Raw genomic sequence first — 24665 nt, 5'->3', positions numbered from 1 at the left:
CATATTGAGGGGAGGGGGAGAGTGTCATATTGAGGGGTGGGAGAGAGTGTCATATTGAGGGGAGGGAGAGAGAGTCATATTGAGGGGAGGGAGAGAGAGTGTCATATTGAGGGGAGGGAGAGAGTCATATTGAGGGGAGGGAGAGAGAGTGTCATATTGAGGGGAGGAGGAGAGAGTGCCATATTGAGGGGAGGGGAAGAGTGTCATATTGAGGGGAGGGGGAGAGTGTCATATTGAGGGGAGGGAGAGAGAGTCATATTGAGAGGAGGGGGAGAGGGTGTGATTTAGGCGAGAGGGAGAGTGTGTCATATTGAGGGGAGGGGGAGAGAGTGTCATATTGAGGGGAGGGGGAGAGAGTCATATTGAGAGGAGGGGGAGAGGGTGTGATTTAGGGGAGGGGGAGAGTGTGTCATATTGAGGGGAGGGGGAGAGTGTCATATTGAGGGGAGGGGGAGAGTGTCATATTGAGGGGAGGGGGAGAGAGTGTCATATTGAGGGGAGGGGGAGAGAGTGTCATATTGAGTGGAGGGGGAGAGAGTGTCATATTGAGGGGAGGGGGAGAGTGTCATATTGAGGGGAGGGGGAGAGGGTGTGATGTAGGGGAGGGGGAGAGAGTGTTATATTGAGGGAAGAGAGACATGGGGGGGATGCTGACATGGGATGCTGACTTGGGGGGGGGGCTGCTGACATGGAATGGGCTGGGGGGATGTGGAGGGGGTATTGTGTTTTTGATGTGGAGGGTGGTATTGTGTGGGTGAGGGGGAGAGATGGGGGTATGAGCGATAGATGGGGAGTATCATAAAGGTTGATAGTGAGGGGTTCTGGGGGAGGTGAGGATGATGATGATGGAGAGGTGCTGGAGGAGAGATGATGATGATGATGATGATGATGATGATGATTTAACCCGTGCGGCCCAAATTTTTTTTCCTTGGAGCAGTTCGGCAGGCCTGGTCTATACGGTCATGTGTAGGTGCCATGCCAGCCCCCAGCAAAGACTTCGGATTTTGCCCTGTTATGACTAAGCCAGTTTAGCTGCAATTCAAGTTTAACCCTTAATTTTCTACACGGCATCTGTTCAACCCAACCACACCACTTACCGGCAGGAGCCGCTGCTGCACAGAGCCTGGACGCGCCAGGAGCCGCAGAGGTCAGCCCGTCGCCTAGGGCCTGTGGAGGTGTAAGTGCCCTGGTGCCAGACAGAGGAGACCCCATGGGCCTGGAATCGTGCAGGCTGAGTGGGGGCCCGAGCTGCGTTTGAGCGTGTTTTCGTGACAAAGTGCTTGTGGCCTCAGGGCTGACGCAGGAGCTTGGGGGGGCGAGGGCGGGCACAAGGAGCCGCTGTGCACATGGAGATGGCCCTGCTGTAGTCTCAGTCTTCACCATGTGGTTCGGGAGAGCGGAAGCTGTGGGCGGCGTGCCAGGCCGAGGCCGTGCTGTCCGCTGGGAAAGAACTGAAACGGCAGTACTTGGTCCAGTAAGCCTTTGAAGGTCAGTCAACTGTTCCGTGGGCTCTGGGCTAACACTGTACGTGTGCGGCCCATTTGATTTAGACTCTGGTGTGGCAGGTCCGTTTGAGGTGCCACAGGTGGTCAAGAGGGGTGGCTTGACCACACAAATATCTTCCTGCAAAGACGTCGTCTGACCGGCAGGGCACAGCCCTATTGATGTGGGAAGCTGGGGTTTGCCATCAGTGTGCTGGTGAGAGTTGGAAACTGAGCCGTCGGGGGCGATGATCGGTTTGACGTCCAACGTGTCGGCATCATCCGAGCCCCAGGACGTCGGGATCTGCTTAGCAGACAAATGTTTCAATATGCTGCACTGGAGTGCAACCACACTACGGAGCCACTGAAGAAATGCCAAAATAAAAAAAGGGAAAGAATTAAAAGCCAGATGCAGAGGATTGAAAGCCCTCCATAACCTCAGCTGGGACAAGGGAGTGCTTAGGACATACAAGAGTAAAGGCACTTTAACTTTAGTAAACAAAAGAGAACATTGCAAACATAACATGGCGAAGCAGCCAGAAGCAAATAATCGTGATCCTCATGGGACCAAAATGTTGACTTCTAGCTCATCCCATGACTTATAAGCCAATTTATTGATAGCGAATGTTGGCTGCAATCTGCTTTTTTGAAGTACAATTATATTGACAATGCACAGTTTGACAACTGAAAATGACAACCCAAAATGTGAAGGATTTTTCACAATTATAATTAATGGGGGACTTGTATTTATTGCATCATACATCTCTACTTCAGTATGCGTTTGCTGCTAAATGAACTTCTCGTGTGGTGTCACTCCTCTCCCCTTACCTTCTTTGCCTTTGGAGTGGGGAATAGTGTGGGATCTTTTAGGCTACAAAAACGGCAGGTGCTCACCTCTTGTTGCTCTGCTTGGTCAGCCAAGTGCTCAGAGTGTAATTGGCGTTTCCGCGATTCATCGGGCATCCCGTTACAGATCAGCTCGCCGTCCCGTATCCCTGCAGGGGCCAGTAGCTGCGGGGGTGATCGGTACTGTGCCTTGATAGCATCAGGAACCTAAGGACAAGAATGGGGAGCTAGTTAACAAGTCTCACAGAGGCATGCAAAGTGACCAACGATGGGGCCAAATCAGGACATCTGAAATCACTCGACTGCTTTCCAAATGTACGTTTGAAAGTGTAAAGAAAAATGACAAATCTGTAATAAACTTTGCATGTTGCTTTTGTTTACGAAGCAGCTTGTGACTCGTATATATAGCTACGGTATATAGCCAAAGAATGCGGCAGAAAGTCAAGGTCGCAGGGTCAGGACTAACCAGTGTATTTATTAGGAAATCCCCAGCAACATTGTGTGCGTCATTACTTATGATGAAACAGGAGCATGTGGAATTTCACAAGGATGAAAAGTCTAAAGAAAAGATAGAATAAACCAACAGTACTGTGTATTGATAGCCCTATATTATTGAAATCCAAGTCTTTGGTGTCTGCCATCTATTTTCTTTCATTTGAATGTAGAGCTAAAGGGATTCCCTTTACTCGTTTTATTGAGTTATCCTCTTAGCAAAGTTGTTGGTTTTTTTTCTCCTTGGGTAGCCTGTTTTTTTTTGTCATGGTGATTCAATTATGTCCCAGGGAAAGTAAAGATAGCAGGGGACAGGAAACAATTCAAATAAAAATATCTCCATGTAAAAGAAAACAATAATTCTACCTAAATAATACCAAACGCCAGCACGTTGTTGAGCATATAGATATTACCGCAACGCTGCGCAAGGTTTGATTCCCCCACCCCCCCTATTACTATCACTGATGACAAAACATTGCTCCCTTGGAAGGCCTTCTGCCCCTACACACCTTGACCGTGTGCTTCCTCGCTGACGGCAGCACCCTGCGGTTGGGGGGATGTGTCTTGTGGATGCGGCTCAGGAAGTCCAGCTTCACCGCGTGCTGCGAAATGGTGTCCTGGAAGCGGTCAAACACCTGGCACCGATTACTCAGGGTCATAGTCTTCTGATTCAGCTGAGGAGGACACAGGATGTTACCCATTTATGTTTACAGGCAAAAGGGAATCCAGTGTATTGAATTCAGATTTAAAAAAAGAAAACGTACCACCAATCCCATTTAATAGGATGGGACCAAAGGAGCTACAAACTGTACCGCCACGCACACAGAAGAGTACAGAGCCTTTCATTTGGGCATCTGCATCATGGAAACCAAGAGCCTGGGGTGTGACAATAAATGGCCCCCCAAAATAATGCCTGCTATATATAATTTTTTTGCTTGCTCCACCATGAAATGAAAGAGCCAATTCCACACGTAGATAACTGTGTTTGGATGGAAAGGATTCTACAGGTAGGATGACGTTGCAGCTCTGTTGGCCCGTCACCATTTTGTTTCCCTTGGAGAAACCACCCCCCATGTTCCCGTCCCGATTTAAAAATTAAACACCACCACCAAAAACTACAAGTAGGTGGGAACTGCCGCTTTAACACGGATCTGAAGAAAACCATTATTAGCAGGGACTCAAATACTTTATGATCCATTCCTACAGAACTGCATCTTTTATTACAGAACTGAACAGTGACAGCGATACAGTATGTAGCTGGCAGAGCCACAACTGAAGGACTTAAAATTGTGGGGGAACATTTGTTGTTGCTCTATTTGGCCAATTAATTCAATTTGAAAAAGCAAATGTTTTAAGAACAAAAGGGTCCTTTAAGGTAAAAAGAGAGTTTTCATGCATAACAAATCCAGGGCACTACAGAATAAGGAAGCTGGATCTTTCAAGGTCTGGGGTAAAAAAAAAAAGAGTCTTCTATTACCGCACTATTCAAAATAGGTCTCATCACAAGACGTTATAATAATAATTGCTTTATTAGCAGAGTGTGAGAACGCACAATGTTTTGGGGAACTCCCTTCCTCTGGTGCAATATTCACATCCTCCAGATCTTTCAATCTGAAGCTATGGAGCTGTGTTTTCGGGTAATAAAGCTTTGAATTGTGCAGTCCCTCCTGGCGGCAAAATAAGTTACATTCTGAGGTTTCATGGCATTGTGCAATGTGAGTGCATAAACATGGGAGTGGTGTCACTTTTAGTTCCCCTCTTATGTGTGAGGTGGCTCTGTGCTGAGCAGGATCTGCTCACCCCTTCCAGTGTCCTTCCCTTCTCCTGGTCATTCTCCCGTTTGGTTCCCTGACACAGTAGGGACACGGGTAATACTTACAGGAAAACATTAACTGTCCCTGCTGAATGGAAAAACGAATTTCTCAAAGAGCCAGAGTACTGTCGAGCAGTATGAGAAATGGTGTTGCACAGGGGGTCAGGAGGGAGGGAAACACACCAAAAAGGATCAACCGACTGTCTCATTTGTATTGCAAAGCCCATTACACACACACACACACACACACACACACACACACACACACACACACACACACACACACACACACACACACACACACACAAAAAAAAAACTACATCTAAATTAGGAGTCATGAGGAAAAGTGGAGCGATTCCTCACCACGATGTGTTCAATATGGTTGGGGCACATCCAGCGACCAGTTGGCATGGCAGTGAGGGGAGGATCCAAACAGTCCATGTGAAACAAGAGTGGACAGTAATCGCACTGAATGAGGGGTGCCACACGACAGCTCCTGTAAAAAAGTATTAAAAAAAAAAAACAAGTATTACACGCCCAGTCATAACTCAACAGAAAGCCAAGTCACAGCCTTAAGATTAAGCCTCTCGTTGGTCTTCGCAACTGTCAAGTGTATCAACTTGATGTTCACTAGTGTGACCCTGGCAAGGCACTTTAATCCCCCATTACTACTCACCTAGCAAAGTATTCCTTTCTAGCAAAAAAAATCCTTCTGCCCACACATTTAACAGACATGGGGGGGGGGCAAACAGCTGAAGAGAAAGCAGGCCATAAGAAACGCCAAACCATGGACAATGGATATATAGAGGTATAGCTCGTGGTCTGCAGAAGTATTAAGCCCCAACCAATAATGCCACATTTTGTTGAATTTCAAATAATGTGGGCACCGTTTTTTTAAACACACTTTTTAAAATGTTTTATTCTAAGCTCCTTTACAAATGTCACAAAAGGAGATTTACAAAATGACATTTACTGGTTGCATAAGTATTCAGCCCCTTAAGTCTGTAACTATGTAGTAGCACCTTTTTGCAGCAATTACTGCTACGAGTCTTTTTGGATAGGTCTCTACTAGCTTTGCACAGTAGGATGGTGAAATTGTTGCCTATTCTTCACGGGGGAAAATTGATCCAGTGCTGATAAGTTTGTTGGGGATCGCCAATGGACTGCAATCTTCAAGTCTTTACATACCTGAGGGAAATGATCTGCATGTCAAACTACTGTGATTACACACAAGCGGAAACCATTTCACTCATTTTGTGACCTTTCAAACAATTCATTTGCACCAGAGCGGATTTAGGGCTGCAGTTGCAAAGGGGTTTAATACTTATGCAACCGAAATGAATCTGGTCCGCTCTGTAAATCTTGCCGCTTTATATTCAGTATGCATTTTCTATAACTAGTATCGCTTTGGTGTAGTAGTTGTAGATTCTACATGTTGTCTTATTTGAACGCATCGTCGAGTACGCACAGGTGCCAAGAAAATGTGAAAAATGTACCAGGGGTGAACACTGCTGCAAACCACTGAACATATATCCCTGAAACATACACTGTGCACACAATCATTATTCTAATGTGTTGGTGTTCTTCTGTGCATGACGTTTCGCATGTTGCTATTCCAGCAACCTGACCCCTCGTGCTTCTCTCAGACAAGAACAAAACGTTAGGTCTCTGCACCATGTACAGCCCTCACCTGCTACAGGTGAAGCAGACTTTGACTGGTAAAGGGACCAGGCCATTGTGATCCAACTCGTGCTGTGCTTTCTTGGCGTTTTTCCCCGTCATCTCCTCTTTCCGCCGTCGCTTGCTGGTACCTGGGTGAGAGAGATGGCAATGGGCTGCTTGTGAAGGGCTCTGGAAGGCAACCAAAAGGTGACCTTTGCATTCAAGCACAGTGTAAGACTAAGGGTCCCAAATTCAACATGAATGGACCTGAAATCTTCCCAAGCACAAACAGAAGCCTAGACGCGGTCTGAGAGTTGTTGCTGAAGTAAAAGTACCATATGTGCAATGTTCCACTTACATAATAATAAGAATGGCACGAAAGGAAGACCAGCTTGTGTGAAAGCATGAGCATCCAGGAAATATGTTTGTTTAAACCACCCCTCCCCCACCAAAAAATACATTCTAAACCAGGTGCTCAATTGCAGGCGAAGCAACAGGGTAAATATATGTAGGCAAAAGAATATTCAAAGACATCTATGCAAATATTGCCAGATTTATTAAGTTTGCGCTTTTAACTTTGTGCACCAGGGAAGCAATTGAATGTTCATTGAAATTTTAACTGAGACAAAAAACTGTCTGTTAAGTTCGCGGTGTGTTGTAGCACGGAAATGAAAGGTTATTAACCTCATCCCGGCATCATGGCTTACTTAATTGATCTGTGCTCTCCTGGGAAAGCCTTTCCACTGACCTGGAAGTGCTGTGGTGCAGGTGAGTTCATTGGGCAGCTGAAATTGGGTAGGATTCCGCTCCATGGCAGCCGCTATGAGCAGCTGGAAGGGTCTCTTGAGCAGAGAATGGCCATACTCTGACTCCAGAGTGGGGGGCTCATCATCCACGTCGATCATGTCCTCGTCCATGTCGTTCTGCTCAGACGTGGGCGTATCAGTGCTGGCGCTAGATGTAGGGGTGCCCGGGCGGCTGACTCGCCTCTCCAGCATCCTGGCTTGTGCAAAGGCCCGGTAGCTGCTGGCAGCTCGCTCGGAGAAATCCGTGTCGCTGGTAGGTGACACCGTTCTTCTACCATATCTGTCAAACAGACCATTCACCTGGCCCAGCTCCTTCTTACGCTCACGTTTCTGCACGAAGGGAATTAAATACTTAAAATTGGCTTTGTGTGACTTGAGTTGCAGGTTAATCTGAAAACATTGCTACTCGCAGGGCTCAGCCTTCCACGACTGAAACACCTGGATTGTACCCACAAAAACGAGTCAGGACTTTGATTGGCCTGGTGAGTGTCGACATGTTAGGCTGAGCATACAAAGATTTTGACATTTGTTGTGCAGTCGGACTGACACAAAATGGACCACAATATCAGCACTATTAGCAAAAAGCACTCAGTCAGAAGCTTTGGATTCCCCTAACTGGAGTCTGAAAAGGTAATGGGCAATACAGATGGGTGCAAAGACAAAAAGATCTGGTCAAGATACATTAGTCATCAAAAAAAAAAAAAAAGTCAAGCACACCAAAAATGAAACCGTTCAATAGGAGTTCTTTAAATCATTAAAAGGACCTTTTTTTTGCAGTCATCCTAGCATCCTATGGTGTGCTTGACTATTGCTTTTTAATGACCAGAATATAATCAACCAGGTACCATTTGTTGCCATTCTGCAAAGAGCTGTAATCGCTACAGCCATGAAATGGACGTTATATAAATTACATGAATAAAGTTAGAAGGATATGCCTATCCATCCCATCTATACAGTAGTCATTCCATTGGGTTATTTCCACGTTACCTCATCCTAAACGCAATGGGAAAAGGGGCGTGTCCATAATGTTCAGAATAGTATATAGACTGGGCTCTACAATTTAGGGTTTATGGCTACAATGCATCTTTCCTAGGTTGCAGTGAATAAAAATGAAGGCGTGCGAAACGGCAAAACGTATAGTTTCTCAGACTCGGACTACCTGCATTGGTAAACAAAAACAGGAAACCAACCCCCAACACTGTGTCAAGAGCAGCAGATATATGAAAACGACAGTATGTCAAAGTAAAGGTTCTCTTCGTGCAGGACTGACCAACTCCCGCCCTCAAGGGCCACAAAACGGTCAGGTTAACGATATCCTTGCTTAAGCACAAGTGGCTCAATCAGTTGCACTAATTGATCCACCTGTGCTGAAGCAGGGATAGCCTTAAAATCTGACCTCGAGGACTGGAGGTGGCCACCCCCCTGTCTTAGTGCATCACAGGACTAACACAAAAATAAAGCCTAAAATGCTCCGAATGTCTATTACTTCTATTAATACTAATGGAGAAGCCTGCAATGCTCTCCCAATGACTTGCTTGTACTGTTATATTAAATCCTTGTAGTATGTGACTGATAAGACAAGGAGAGCAAAGGAGGTTACAACACATTTCTTTGGTCTGGTGTGTTGATGTTACGCAAAGAAAGAGTACTAGTTAAGGCACTGGTGTGTGATGTAGAACATGTTTTGAGAACTAGAATTCACTCTGAAATCCTGGTCACGGTTTTCCTATACCCCTAAAAATGAAAAAGTTAGACTTTGTTCTGCAGGATACAAAGTCAATAGCGTTCTGCTCCTTTTGGAACACGCTCCATCAGAATGTGCATCAGAATGTGCATCAGAATGTGCATCAGAATGTGCATCAGAATGTGCATCAGAATGTGCATCAGAATGTGCATCAGAATGTGCATGACTAAGGCGGAGTCCCCTGTGCCGCCGACTGCGGCGAGGTTGCTTCTGGCCATTTCAATTTTTATGCCCCCGCTCACACGGAGCGCGCGGGCACGGACCTCACACACGCTTGGCGCATGCGTAAACAAAAAAAAAATCTGACTTTGAACCGCGCTCAGCTTGCCTGCAACGCTGCCCCCCCCCCGCGCGCCTGCGAAATAGCGCGGACACCCGTCGCTCATGCTTGGAGAGTTGGTGACGTCACCGCTCTCAAAGCATGAGCGCGGTCAGTGGCACAGGGGACTCGGCCTAAATGTGCTGATCACAATTGACGGGAGGATAGGGGAAACCTCAATCACAACATGATATGCTGTGAACAGCAGACTACTACGAAAAAGGAAAATGCTTTACCTTCCTGCGTATGGTGCAGCGATGACACATCCACTCTCCAGGAGGTAGCATCTCTTCGCTCAGTGGAGGGTTGCTGTAAACAAGAGTACAAGAATGCCCATGATGAACTTTCTAATATAGCCAGAAACAGTACTGGGAATATACATTGTTATTAATAGATGTCTGGCTCAGCCAAGCCAGAGGCATCCAAGAGATGGCCCACAACCGAAAAAAAGAAGGGAACAAAGGCTTTAAAACAGGATAAGGATGATATAGATATAGATATATATATATAACTCATTGGGGTGGATCCATCCAAGTCCGATGGCCATTATTGCCCATTTGCAGCCATTCACAGGAATAGCCATTGAGGAGTAATGAAGGTTATTGCACTTTCGCAAGGATACACCAATGTTTTCCAGAACAGGCGTACAACACTGACCTTTCAGGCACAAAACAGGATAACGACCGTAGGTGTTTCTGTTAAGACATTCCCCTGCGCAAGGTGTTGGCACCATACAAATAATTCAGATTATATTATGCCCGACGGTGGGATCTGAACGGTGTGAGGGTCGGGACACAGACACAGATACTTCCTTTCAGAACAATCTTAATGTGAGCTCAACCTGTGCGTCTAAATAAAACAAGAACTAGTGTCACAATTTCCCTCTCTCCTCCCAATTTCCCCCTCTTCTCCGCCCCATGGTCCCTCAATAATGAACGAATTAATACAAAAAGTAAGTATAGTTACTGATCCCCCCCAACCCCCCCCCCCCCCAAAAAAAGCTATAGGGCAAAAAGTAATACATGGCAGGATTTTTCTTTTTAAATGGTGTGACCCCTTCAAAACAAAGGCTGGAAGAATAGAATAGAATCACACCTTTAAATGATTAGGGAACAGCTCAGTCACTTTTGGGATACAGCAGCCATTTTAAGCACTTCAGAAAGACTTCTCTGGAGTCTTGTAACTTAAAGGAGCAATCCATGCAATATCCTATATGTGTGGTTTAAACTCAGAATGCTATTTGCAATGAGTTTTAATATAGTGAGCATCCTTTGATTTCTATAGCAGGCTTAAGCCCACCTCCCAAGCAGTGCAAGATCTTTGCAACACTTTCCCTGTTTTGGGATCATTTGTTGCCAATGTTTCCAGCAGTTTGAGCTGCAAACTGTAACAATAGATAATGTTACTTTGGTAATAGCAGGATACATTATAGTTGCCGAGTTACACTGACAGAAGGATTGATTAAAACTGAAAGGCAGCTGTCATGATAATATAATGAGATATTCAGTATTGTAATCCCCTGGGTGCTTAAGGGGTTAATGAGCTACAGTCTGAGTTTAAAAATACAATATATATTGGGTTTATGACAAGTCCAAACTTATCACGGGTGGGTGCTGGGTTTCAGACAGAACTTAACTGGTGGGTTATGCTGTATGGGCTCACTTTGGGTCGTATATTGCTGATGGAGTCGAGACATGGGAATAAAATACGGCCCCTGTGACAACCGTTTATAAACATGGCCGTTTTACAGCTTGCTGAAAAGCATTCTCTGGATTGGATTTATGGGTGGCCAGGGGCGTGGCTACAGGAGGTATCAAACCAATGAGTGACTATTAAAAATGAGAATATCCTGTGATGTCATCTCCTCTGCGTAATAAAAGTAACAAAATCTGTAATAGTGTCACTGAGGGTACGTTCTGACATCACACACTGTATGTTTAAAAGATTAGAAGGGACAGATCCTGTCACCTAAATGTAGGATTAAGATGGTTATATTTAGTCTCGCTGCGTCCACAGTGAGTGCCTGAATATATTGATGTGTCTCACGTGTGTAAGTATTACAGAAGTGAGGTTATGAGTGCAGTTATATACACACGTCGTTGGTAAGAGGTTTTTTTCCCTCTGTCGTAAAACCGTCAATCTCACAGCTGATGGGTTTATGTGGTTTACGTGGGGAAAAAATAATATTTAAGTCTGGGCAAAGATTATGAAAATCAGATGTCTATTGAAGGTCTATCTGGGACCAGATACAGGATATCTCATCTCTTACCAGTGACCTCTCTGGGGGAAAACATATGTCATAGGGTGGTACATAGCGTTTTCTTTTGCTTTATCCTTTTATTTTAAGAAGCTGCTCTGCATTTAATTGTAACTGTTTCTTGTAATCCTTTTTTCTGTTACCTAAGCACTGTATTTTTGTATATATTAAAACATTTAATAAGTAATGCTTGGGCTCTGAATGAACTGTTGCCCGCTCTGGGGAGAGTATTTACATTTTGACACATTTTGCTACAACTGATTTGTGTTAAAGAGCATAGTTTTTTCTATAATAAACAGGGACCTGTAGCCATCGTAAATATTAATTTGACATTGTTTGTTTGCAGAACTACCTCAGGTGGTGGAAGAGTATAGATATGATTTGCAATTGAGTAGGGGTTAATATTAACTCAGAGGAGGTACCTTGCGCAGGTGAAAGGTGAGTTGGCTAGAATAGCCGTGTGTATTACCCCTGGTTGCATATCTAAGTCACGTGCTCACTTGCGTGCTGTTCGTGATGGTGGTATATTGGGACGGATTTAGGAGAGATACAACGCATTTGAGGGACCGTTGCAGAGGTGAAGAGCGGGGCAGCAAGCGAGTTGTGTATTAATCCTTGTCCATTTGAGGGACCTCTGCGGAAGTGAAAATTGTGAGCGCTTGTGAGCGTATAAACCCTTGTCCCGTATCCAGGTCACGTGCTCGCAGGGTGCCATACGCGATAGCCATTTAGGGAACCCTGGGAAGCAGAATTTTTGCTGATCGATCACGGGAGAACGATTCCCATCACATGCATTGTAACCAGATAGCTCTGGTTGATTAATAATGCATTATTAATTACAATAATAAAGAAAATACTTTGCCCCTTACTTGCGTAGCCTTTTGTAATTTAAATAATGCGTTCTGCAAAGTTTGTCATATATCTGCTCAGTAGTTTGAATACCAAAACAAAATGCAAGCACGTGCCTTATACATCAAGTCTAATTGAAGTGTTAAACCCTTTGCTGCCGGGAGGACCAATAATGCATGACTGGTGGTAATGGGTTTAACCAACAGTCCTCTAAGAGCAAAACCCATCTTGTGTACCAGCAACGAGTAGCTAGCCATCTTTCCAAAAGCAAACATTGCCACTTCTCTGGAGGTAAACACACAGGCAGATAATCTACAACAAAAGCAACAGAGGACCCAATGTAACGACCACGACAGCTGGTCGTGTTTGTCCTGTTTAAGCCCATGAACAATGTAGCACTAGATGGATGAACGTCTCTGCACAGCTAAACACTGCAGTTTTTAAACTAACAAGGAGGCACAGGTTAAGGGGGTCTAAAAACTATTTGTGGTCATTAAACTAGCTTATTTGCAATCCAACAATGAGACACTAAAAAAACCGCTTTGGGAGAACATTGGAGGTTTAGTGCAGCCGCTTGACATCGGTTATACAAATATAACACATTTTATTGTGCCCTTGGGACAAAAACAGCAAGAGCTAAAAAGGGACAGTCCCACTTCGACGACAATATCTCATCAACGAATGAACTAGCTCAAAAACGTAATTGGTGTTAAATTACAAGTTGAAATCATGTGCGTGAAAACAAAATCATATTCCCCGTTCCTCCGCAGCAAAACCAAATGTCATCTTACCATTCACTTACTGTCCTGCAACCTCAACTATTTGATTTATGTTGACATAATACTTTTAAAAAAAAACAGTAGACTGTGTAAAAAATAAAGAAAGAAGAAGAATAGAATCAGGCTCCAAATAGTCAGGAAACAAAAAAAATATAAAGATTGTATGAACTCTCAAAAGAATTTGCTCAGCAGGGAATGCTTAACATTTTCAACACTTACTACTTGCTTTAAAAGTCGCTAACCTAGATTTAACACATTCAAACATCACCGCCATTAATGAACTTTGGTCCTAGGTTGACGTGCACCATTAGCACACACAAATAAGAGTATACAATCTAATTAGTGGATCATAGAGACCATCCAATGTAGACATGCTAGCTATCCTGAGAGCATGACCAGATTTATTTTAAGAGCTCCCGGAACTGCAACCTCAGTCCTTGACGGGGGCCGTGTATGGTACACAAGAGCTCTTGCGTGGCAAACAAACAAAGCCAAATAGGAAGCATTCATTCCCATCGTTGAAATCAGAACACACAACTGATCCAATTACACTTACTGGCAAGGGCCTATATTTTGCTTTTACAACACTGCAGTGTACGGATCCATTCCTCATAGCACTTGCCGTCTACTTTTAGTGCAAAGAGAACGTGACTTGCGTATGGTCAAAGAGTAGCCATTGGGATTTTAACTGGGTTCCACTTTTTTCACAGGTATTAACACTACACTGATCCATACCCCAATGTGATGAGCGGCTTTCCTTGAAGCGAGAGAACAGCAGCAGTTTCAGTTAATTCTTAAAGTCAAATTGAAAGCAGTAATCCCACTGTTTGCCAATATTTTCTAAATATGAACCCAGGGTTCTTCAAAGAGGAAGAGCGCGATTTCTTTTATTTTAGGTACGGAGAACCTCTTAGTTCCCGAGACACTTACCGGTTCAGTTAGTGTTTTAGCTCCTGTTTGGGAAACCAACGACCAAATTGGGAGGGATTGCTGCTTTAACATCGTTATTTCAGAATTTGTTTCTTCAAGAACACACAATGCATCAATCTGGTTGCTTTGTCTTTGAACACAGAGAATTGGATGAGAGAAAAAGCTGAATGCAGAACAAAAGGCAGCCACGAAGATGTTTAACGAAGCTTTATGTAGCAACCCCAAAACACATGGAAATTAAGGTGATAAATCAAGTTGCGATGCTCTATTCCTTAAATATTCCTACGCCCTCTCTAGATATAGTAAGGTGAAGTGTATTAAATGCTCCAGCTCTCATTCTTTTGGCCTTCCCAGCTTTTCTACAAAGCCAAAAGGCCCGCTTCAGTGGTGGAAGCCTTCGTGTGTTAGCTACTGTAGTATATTGATGCAACTCAGACAATGACTTCCTGATGAACTCTGCAAAATGCAGAGGGAGTAAGGAGGGAAGTGACACCTGATCCCACAGGGCCAGACAAGCACAAGCTGCCTCCCCAGTGCTGGATGAGCCTCCAATACAAATAGTAAACAGAAATGTTTATCAATCCAGTGATGGAAACACATGCCAATTATAATACATTTTTAGAGATATAGGGGCCTTGCACTATTGGTGAAGTAGATATGTTGGTTGAAATACTGCAGGGTGCATGAGATGTTCCAGACATAGGGTGCAGATGGACAGACCAGGCAGCACATTTTTGTGAAATAAATGCATACTGTAGATCATGATGGGCCTCAGGGGGGAGTCGAGGAGAGTGTAAGGATGACAGATAACTGCAAACAAAACCAGAGAGCACAGAGCAGGAGCCTGAAACATGTCTGGAGAGAGTAGGCTACATAACAAGAGCAGGCATAGAAACCTAGCAGTTGGAAATAACCAACACACAAGAGGAGATACTCTATATGTGGCATGCGACAGACTTCGGTAACTATATTGCATGTCTTTCTTGTGGCGATACCTGCACCCACATTTTTTACACCCTCCAATCCCAGGCAAGACAGCATTGCCCCAAACCAATTATTTTTAAATATGCATCTTCAGACTTTCTGCTCTCTCTGTATTACAGCTCACCACTCTTATTCAGATTCTCTTTACACATCCTTCCAGACGATCCCGTGTTGTTCCTTAACACTGAAGTACTGCCACATGACTACTGACCACAAGATACCCCAAATCCTGACAGAGAAAAGCACTCCTTAACGTGGTTAATGTAACGCTGCCCACATACTTTGTGCAATCACACGACAGTACACTGAATCAAACACCTATAACAGAAAAAAAGCCCAAGCCATATTTTAAGGGAGACTGGAAAGGTTATGTTTGTAAGCACAAAGCACATTTACTAAATGCAATTCTACGCCTTAGTCTAGTATAAAAACCATCTTCAATGTGGCAGAAAGAAGAAAATTCTTACCCAAGGCGTGCAGCCTGTGGCAGAGGGTTTGCACCCGATACTACTACTGCTCCACAATTCTTTTAGGTACAAAGTCGCTGTAGTTTTTCCCCCTGGTTTACTGTACTTTTGTGCATTGCAGATTCACTTCCTAAGAGCCATGTCCAGATCAGAACTAAAGCATGTGAACGGCTGCACTGTAAAGTGACCTGAGGTCAGGGCTCACTGTGCACTTTCCAAAGTGCTCCGTTTATGTAAAAAAAAAAAAAAAATAGTTGCAACAAAGGAAAAGCAGTTAACAGTTATAAGTTATAAAAAATATATCCATAGGTAATCAATACAAAAAAAATGTTCAAAGCATTATTAGATTGCTCAAGGCCTTTCCCGATGAGCTGACAAAGTTTATAGTGGGGGCTATGGCAACGCGACCGCGTGACGTCAGCCGTCCTACAGCGATTCCTGCACTCTGTATACACACACACACAATATAGTGTGTGCTGTGTTGGTTGTGATTGAGTGGGTGTTGTGTGTGTGTGTGCTGTGCCTGTTGGTTGTCTGTCTGTGTGTTGTGATAGAGTGTGTGTGTGTTGTGATTGAATGCAGCGGTGCCTAAACTGAGGGGGGGAGGGGCGCCCCGGGCGCAAGACTATTTAGGCGGGGGGCTTGCGGCAAAACCTGGGTGCGCAGGCAAAAAAGATGTGCGCTCGCGGGCGGCCAAACAGAATAGTGCAGGTGGCGGCCACGTGATTCGGAGGTAAGGGGGAGGAGCACACCCCAGCGCTGTGATGTCAAACGCCCCTCCTTCCGGTGTCTGCCCTACAATAGCGCTGTGTTCCTGCTCTCCTCCGCTGGCAACCTGCTTCGCTGTGATCCTCTGCAAGTGAAAGGGTAGGCTGCCACTATATCAATCATACTATGAATGTACAGAAATAATTTAAAAAAGTGTAAACACTTCCTCGCTCCTGCTTGCAAAATTATGCAGGACACCCTGTGCTCATGCTTGGAGAGTTGGTGATGTCACCGCTCTCCGCGGCAGCAGCGTAATTTTGCAAGAGCGAGCTGTTGAAGTATGTAAGTATTTGGGCTGCGCTTATAGTGCCGGCAACGCGACGTCGCCCGAAAACAAATGCATTGTCGCCGCCGCGTGCGCTTATAGTAAGCGTGACTGGGCGACGCAATTTTTTTAAGCCGGCAATATTTAATTTTTCAGGGGCTGTCGCCTCGTGACTGCCCCATAACCAATCAATAGCCTGATCGCCCACGCCGCCGCCGCAAAGCGAAATACAACTTTCGCTAGCGTCGCCGTCACTATATGCGCGGCCTTAGACATATATGTATTTACATTGTATACCGTTTAATAAAGGTTTTTTTTTATATGTGATTTTGATTACATCAGGCAGGGGGGGCCCGGGAATTTTCATGGATAAAAAGGGGGGCTCGGCATAAAAAGTTTGCTCACCCCTGCCTTAGAACAGGGGTGCGCAAACTGTGGGGAGAGGGAGATTTTTATCCAATTTACTTTCCAAGTGAAACGGTACAAATTGCAAAAGCAAAAACAGAATACCCAGAAGCCACAGGAGCATCAGATACATACCCGAGAGGGCAAAACGTGATATATCAAAAGTGGCGCTCTATTATAACCTTTAAACACGTGTTAATCCAATATTAACATATAAACCATAAATTGAATAAATATAAGTGATACAAACAAATCCTTGAATGCTGCTGTGACCCAGTGCAGGACTGCTCTCTCAATCCCAGGTGAATATGGCGACGTGGTGATCAAAGGGAAGGACATACCCGAGAGGGGACTGAGCGTTTAGAACATTTGATTTGCAGAATGCAAAAATGGTCACTTCACTGTGCTGCCTCCAACCCGGAGTGAGAGAGGAACAATACATTTCTATGTACAACACTGGGTACAATAGTGCAATGCAATTCATAAATTAAAAAAAAACACTTGAATCCCGGTGGATTTCAGATCCCACATACTTCTGAGGCTTCCAGCACAAGCCAGTATTTCAGGGTTTCCGTGGTGTAGCGGTAGAGACCTGTACAGCACAGAAACATTGTAGTCAAGATACAGCTTGAGAAGTAAAGCAGCGCTCACCTGCCATACCTAACCAAGCATGTCCTACTTCTGCCCTTCCGAGAGTTGCGTACAAGGCTTACTCCCAAACGGGCTCGCTGTCCCTAGAGTGTGTTTGCATTGCTGAGATCAATGTCACATGTCACCTTTCCACTGAAAACAGAGCAGCTTGAAGGCCAATTCTGGTAGTATTCCGCAAGGAGTGAAAACCTCCTAGCTGCACACGAATGAGAGCCGCCAGTCTTAACATCAATATTTAAAGCTGTTAGAAGTGTTGTGTGCCATAATCTGTCTGCTGGACTGGTTTGCTCTTAACAGCCTGGTGGGAAACCTGTCAACTAGAATTTGGAAGCAAGAACTTGCTTCAACATGTAACAAAAATAAAAAAAATCGTGTGTGGCGTCAGCCTCCATTTTCCCTGCATGGGTCTCTGCCCTGCAGAATTTCCAAACGGATTTTTATGATGTCCGAGACGCAGGGAGATTAAGTGACATGACCAAGGTCACAAAGAGTTGACAAGGAGTTCAACTTTATTCGCCCACTTCTAAAGCAGGCGTTACCAACAGGCCAACTAGCGGTATATTAGTGACACATTCTTATGCTAGTGTTGGGTATGCGTATGCCTTTCCGTTTACCTATTGTTCAGTAAATTGCCCCGAGGCAAGGAAGGGGCTAGTTCCGCTAGTTCGTTCCGTGTAGACTGCAAGATAAGTGAACCCTTCACTTAACCCTTTCGCTCCCAGAGGGAGCAGGCTCCTCCAGGAGCAAGAGTGTGAATGGATTAGGCAGGGAATAGTTCAGATGTGTCCTTGGCATCCGTCTGCTCAGCTCATTCACTACCAAACAACTGACTCAGTGTAGACTTCATTACGTCAGCGAGCTCTAGGACTCTAACTGCAGCCGTCCTGGGATTTCCTACACTAAAGAAAAATAAGCGATATAAAAACAATGCTCTAAAGCAGCGGTGCGCAAACCAAGGGCGCAGTGGTTACTGAGGCCCTACGCTCGTCCCCAGGGAATTTAAATTAAATGCCGGGGGACCGTGCGAAGCCTCGAGCTCACTTACCCTGATTCATCCGGCCTGCGCGAGCACTGGGGGAGAGCAGGCATGGGGGGCGCAGCACCAAAAGTTTGCGCACCCTTGCTCCAAGTTGGAGTACTCATTTTTCAAAACCTCTATTTTCCTCATTGCACTCACCACAAAGTCTCGCTCTAATTATGAACGCTGAGCACTTTCCTAGACGTAGAAAACGTGGGGTTTATTTTCCCGCTGTAAGTCATCTATCTGCTCAAGTCAACGCAACGCTTTTTCGCGATTGGGACGCAGGCATGAACGGTTATCGGCAACTGGCACCGGGACTGCACGCTCCCGTCCCAGCGTCTTTCATGGCAACAACACGGATTTCTTTTATTTATTTATTTAACGGAAGGAACAGAGTTTCAGCAGGGAGTTAAAAATGTACATGTGGCAGTAGCAAAACGGAAACGTTCATCTCTAGTGAGCCAATAACTTAGCCGTACTAAAGCAACATTAGCATTACAGTAGAGCAGGGGTGGGCAAGCAACTCCATTCCTCAAGGGCCACCAACAGGTCAGGTTTTCAGGATATCCCTGCTTCAGCACGGGTGGTGCAGTCTTTGATTGAGCGACCTGTGCTGAAGCAGGGATATCCTGAAAACCTGACCGGCTGGTGGCCCTTGAGGACTGGAGTTGCCCACCCCTGCACTAGAAGTTGTCTGTTTGTCATGGTTGAGTTCATGCAAATAAAATTATTTGCATTCGATGACAGATGCAGCCCCCCACAACAGCTATATGTTGGGGCTGCAACAAAATGAAAGCCTTGCGCCATGTACCATTTCATTTCCCTTTCGCTTGTTCTCTCCCTGTGCTCTTTAGCTGCCATGTTTGTGGGCGTCACACACACTGGTAATCGGATTGGTGTAAAATCCCACCCGGCAGTTTATAATTACCAATCAAAAAACAGTACCAATAACCAAGACAGAGCGAGGAAAAAAACACAGCAGTAACACACGTGGCATAATAAAATAACACAAAGGGAATAATCGCTTCCGACATAAAAGTAACATGCCTAATGTTACTACATCACTGAAACATACAAAGTGGCCTCAACCCGGTAATCTTTATAAGAAAAGGTTGTTCCTACAGATCCTTCAGTTGTGATTGAAACAAAAATGATTTAGGATAACCACCTGGGACTGAGAAGGAGTGTCTCGGTGAGTACAGACACTGACTGTAAACAATGACACAGAGATTGAAGCAGGGGAACCTGTTCAATTCCTGGTGTCTACTCCTTTGTTACCTTGAGCAACTCAATTTATCTCCCTGTGCCTCAGGCACCAAAAACAGACGATAAGCTCACCTGGTATGGGGCTGTGTCTGTAACAATCCTATGTGCTGCTTACCGCGTGCTAGGTTGTAACTGTGAGGCGCTTTGAGTCCCGTTGTGAGAAAAGCGCTATATGAAATGAAGTTATTATTTGTATTATGTCTCTACAGTACATCACAACGCATGGCTTAACATTCAAAAAGCACGCGAAGAAATAGACGTAAAGCAGCCTGTGCTACACCACACTGGTAGAACAGGATCGCAAACTTCAGACAAAACACAAACGCTTTGCCGAAGAGGGTTACGGGCTCCCATGCCATGCATTAGCCATTGACGGGCACTTCGGTGTCACCGTTTGTAGATAATCTGTGGCAACTGACACCGAATGAATGTAGGATAAATGTAGGAGACAAAGGCAGGGTGCACGGCTGCAGTAAAAACATTCAAAGACTGTATGAAAGCAAATTGCAGTTGAACCTCCCATAGCTACACGTCTCTGAAATGCTTTGTTGCGTTCAAAATATGCAGAGGAATGGGTCGGAAAACAAGGGTCCAAAAGTGAAGGTACAAGAGTGCATGTCGTTAATTTTGAGAATGAAATTGGTGAAGCAGTGCTTGATAACGAAGCTCAGTGGGGCACCCTAGTGCTTCCAAATGCGAAGGACAAGCATCCTGCATTCTTCTGTGCTGCCTGATTTGCCCTCCAACAGCTGAGGTCTGAAGGAATCAACATGGTTACTATGATGTCCTGCCCTTTTCGTTCAGCCAATCAGAGACATACTACGTAGCCATAATGTTCACTGTGAGCTTATCTGATGGCAGCTAAACTCTTGCAGTATAAAAAAGGATTATATAAAAAAAACAAAAAAAAAAAAACATACCACACAACAACAACTTAAGGAAAATTAAACAAATACCATCCGCACAGGTTTAATTCAGTCACTGCAGGGAAGATTAATAAGTAAAATGTCAAAGTCGATTTAGGGCCTCTTAAGCTTGATGGGTTGTGGAAAATATTTGAGAGAATAAAATAAAAACAAAGCAAAAAATAAATAAATGAACTCAGTAATCCTTGCGGTTTTCACCCTTTAAATGTTTATTGCCGGTGCAATTACAAAAGGCGCAGCAGAGACGGTGTAGTGACGCCAGCCCAAATATATTGGGGATATTTCCATAACCGATGGAAGTAAAACCGTACACACGCGCGCGCACACCTGGCAAAGGAAATCAGAATTGGACCCGTCAGGCAGACATTGATCCAGCTTCGATATCACACTGCTGTCGAGTCGAAGCAGTAAATACAAGAGCTGGAGCCCGGGCAAGCTGGGAAATACAGCAAACACTCGCTGCAGCAAGACATGCACAGAACGCATGAATATAACCTGCGCTCTTCGCAGTAACATGGCGGCAGTAAAACCTCTTCCTTCTAATGCTACTGAAAGAGATATTGGTGCTTTTCATCGGCGTGGTCTGCCATCTTCCCTCACAATACTGGAAGTTTGGCTGTTTATTAATGACCATTTCAAAAGAAAAACAATCAAATACAGGCTATTAAAGCAGGAATAACACTACTAGATATTTGGGGGGGGTGGGGGAGGAGGAGGGGGAGGACAGCTATGTGGTCCTGGGTGCCAGTACAGGCAAAAACAAATAATTTTTTTTTTAAATCTGTCCACCAGACACAAAATGGCCACGGAGGTAAGAGCTCACTCTTGTGGCCAATAGGAAGCTGCAACGTTATTGGGAAACCTGGCCGCCAAGTATTTTTGTCTGTTTTTCTCATGGAAACAACGAAAAAATAACTCTTGCTGCTCTGGAACTGGGATGAGGGGGAGTAGGGGAAAAAATGTTTTGGGGGGGGGGGGTGGCACAGACTGACGCTTTGAAAACACTTTAAATGTAGGTCATTGTTTATATGAATATAAAATAAAAATGTTACATCATTGTTGTACTTTTAGCCTGGATAATTTGCAAACATTGCAACCCAAAGTTCAACATCAAGTAACGGTGATGGCCGTAAAACCTATCTTGCCACTTGAGAGATGCAATGTGTGGGGAAGTGCAGACGTCTGATTATTTATAATTGAACGGAGAAAACAAGGATTGACAACCACCAGTCCAGTTTCTATGGAAAATAAAAAAATTCTGTATGGGGACAGCACCGTTAAAAACTTTTAGAAAGACAAAATGGGTTGAACAACTTATCAACTGTCAATACATAGCAGAGGTACTCAACAGTCACACATCCCCCTTCTACCTCCCCCCTGCTCAAAACACCAACAAAAAGAAATACAAAGATAGGACTGCAGGAAACGCAGTCACATAAGTCGTCACATCATTTGCACGTAACCAAGAAACTACTAGACAATTCCCCCCTAAATTGGGGATATTTTTTTTTTCAAATCAGTAACAAAAATGAAAGCATAAGCATATCTAGTACTAGATATAAAAAAGCCGACGTTATTTCCGTCGAAAGCATTAAAAATGTCGCATTATTTTACGGCAGCAACAAAATGCTTTTTATACATTGACGCATGACGCTGTTAACGTGTTATATACAAAATAAGGTTTTCATATGGTGCGCATCGCCAATCAGATCTGTCCGCGGCACAGGAAATACAGAATATTGTTTTCCTAAATTACACATTACGAATAAAACTTTCTGCAGAACCAATTACAGGTCATATAAGCGGTACAGAAGGTTTCCTTTGTCGCCTCCCGTCTGTGCCTTAAAATGGCTGTTGTTGTTTACAAAGGGAAGGTCAAACTAGGACAAATTATGGTGAGAACAGCACGCAGATCATTCAAATCCGTTTCATTTCAACAAAGTAAGAAATATAAATTAATAAAATTGTCAGCAACATATCACTTACGTTTCACTGGTATGCTGTGTGCTTTCAAATTTAAAGGTGTATGTTCCCATTACAAAATCAAATGGTTAAGCTCCTTTAATCTTGGAATCATGTTAACCCGTTCTCACCAAGTGATTTGCTATGGGCTCAAGGAACAGCTCAGTGAGTATAGGCACCGACTCTGAATACAGACACTGTGTTTGCAGGGGAACCCGGTTCAAATGCCGGTGTCACCTTATCACCCTGTGCCCCTAGGCACCAAAAATAGATTGTAAGCTCTACGGGATTTACTGTGTCCATGCACAGCGTTGTGTACACCGTCTGCGCTATACAAGAAATGCACTTCTGGCAGTGAAGAGGTTAATCACTGTGCAGCAGTAGGCAATAAATCCAGTGTGAAATGGGTTCTCCGTTTCTACAATCTACAAAGCAAGTTATTTCATATTTAAACTGCATCAAGATCTGTTGAAATTCAAATATAGGAAATGTATACAATAAAAAACCGCTTACCACAATGTAAGCCTCTCAGGGCAATTACTAAATTCCCCCAATGTTTCTTCCATTCCTAGTGCTGTCACTCACAATACACTCCCCCTCTAACTTACATGTCACAGCGACAAATTTGACACCTATTCTTATAATTGCTGCAAGTTTGAATGCAACTATTTCCACCCACTCACCCCCAGGAGGTGATCACAAAATCACACGTTTATTTGATAGTTTGTTCCAGCACCTTTAAATCCAAGTAGTAGTTAACTGAAAAAACAAACATGTTAGATGTAACTGGCTTCACACCCCTATCAAAAGGGAACTCACAGAAAAGGTATAAAACTGAATACAAAGCAAGGTAAAACACACACAAAACAGAGCATATGACAATAAGTTAACCTCCAGCAACATAGGGGCTAGAGATACAAAATGCTCAAAAAAGGCATGAGAAACAAGAAAACGCCCTAAAAATAATCAGCATTTAAAAACAAATTTTGACAAGATATATATAGTTAATTAAAAATCTTTATTTTTTGTGGAGGAAATTCAAATTTGACTTACACCACAAAATACACTACATGCAGAGACCTATGGATAGCTGCACCATTAAAAATAAATAAAACAAACGTTAAGTGAATATTACACCAGCTCTTCTTGCCTCAAGTATACACCAGGGGTGGGAAACTCCAGTCCCGACAGGCCGTCAACAGGTCAGGTTTTCAGGATATCCCTGCTTCAGCACAGGTGGCTCAAAGACCAGTGCTGAAGCAGAGATATTGTGACTACCTGCCCTACCCAGCATCCCTTGTACAAGTGTAACATTGCCCTTGACTAACAAAGCTGGCAGCTTTCCCAGCATAACTGAACTTGTTTTACGAGGAGATTTCTTCAGCCTAATTATATTTTCTCCAGGGTAACTGAAAGTGCTGCGGTCTCTTCTCTGTCCAATGCACGGGCACAGTCCCTCTTCTGCGTCACTTTCACTTACAGCACTGTTCATCAACATCAACTTGACAAAAGACTTCAATGTGGATACACAACAAAAAAGGTATTAAACAGATTTGAATTGCTCTAAACTGGTACAGCTAAGCCGGCCTGTAGTCACACCTCAGCAGAAAAGAAATGTGAAATCAAACATGTTTGGGATAGACATCAGGCTAGCCTAAAAAAAAACAAAAGGCCAAGGATCCGACTCAAATAGGGGGTGAGGTTTTAAAGCAGATAGGAAAATGGGCAAGTGTCTGTAAATTGAATGCATTACACTGTTTATTTAATGCAACCATGTGTCATAACTCTGTGCCCAGGAAATACTTGAAAACGAAAGGTAACTTATTTTCTGGTAAAACGTTTTATAAATAAGAAAAATAACAAAACTGTGGTTCTTATCTGCCATCAAATTCTAGCTTTCTATGCGAGATCCAGTATTGGAGGGACTGGGAGACTTCAAGGAATCGGTAACTAGGGCTAGTGGGTCAAAAGC

General features: G+C 44.1%; 1 protein-coding gene across 6 annotated transcripts in view; it reads right to left on the bottom strand.

The window, feature by feature from the left end:
- PHF12 (PHD finger protein 12) overlaps window positions 1–24665 on the bottom strand; it is a 41645-nt gene that overhangs the window by 12531 nt on the left and 4449 nt on the right. For 5 of the 6 annotated variants that reach the window (XR_012799787.1, XM_075589233.1, XM_075589235.1 and 2 more), the window contains 7 exons: window positions 9400–9472; window positions 7043–7430; window positions 6323–6443; window positions 4996–5128; window positions 3329–3493; window positions 2376–2534; window positions 1098–1845 (listed from right to left, as the gene is read on the bottom strand). Coding sequence is in view for 5 of the 6 variants with exons in the window: in XM_075589233.1 (XP_075445348.1) it covers window positions 1098–1845; window positions 2376–2534; window positions 3329–3493; window positions 4996–5128; window positions 6323–6443; window positions 7043–7430; window positions 9400–9472 (1787 nt within the window). In the remaining variant the exon portion in view is untranslated. Of the gene's footprint in view, window positions 1–1097; window positions 1846–2375; window positions 2535–3328; window positions 3494–4995; window positions 5129–6322; window positions 6444–7042; window positions 7431–9399; window positions 9473–13978; window positions 14109–24665 lie in introns of all 6 variants that reach the window. The other variant, XM_075589236.1, reaches the window with a different exon arrangement.

Source organism: Ascaphus truei, chromosome 3 (genome assembly GCF_040206685.1).
Source record: "Ascaphus truei isolate aAscTru1 chromosome 3, aAscTru1.hap1, whole genome shotgun sequence".
Classification (NCBI taxonomy): domain Eukaryota; kingdom Metazoa; phylum Chordata; class Amphibia; order Anura; family Ascaphidae; genus Ascaphus; species Ascaphus truei.
This window is presented reverse-complemented; position numbering and strand designations above follow the sequence as displayed.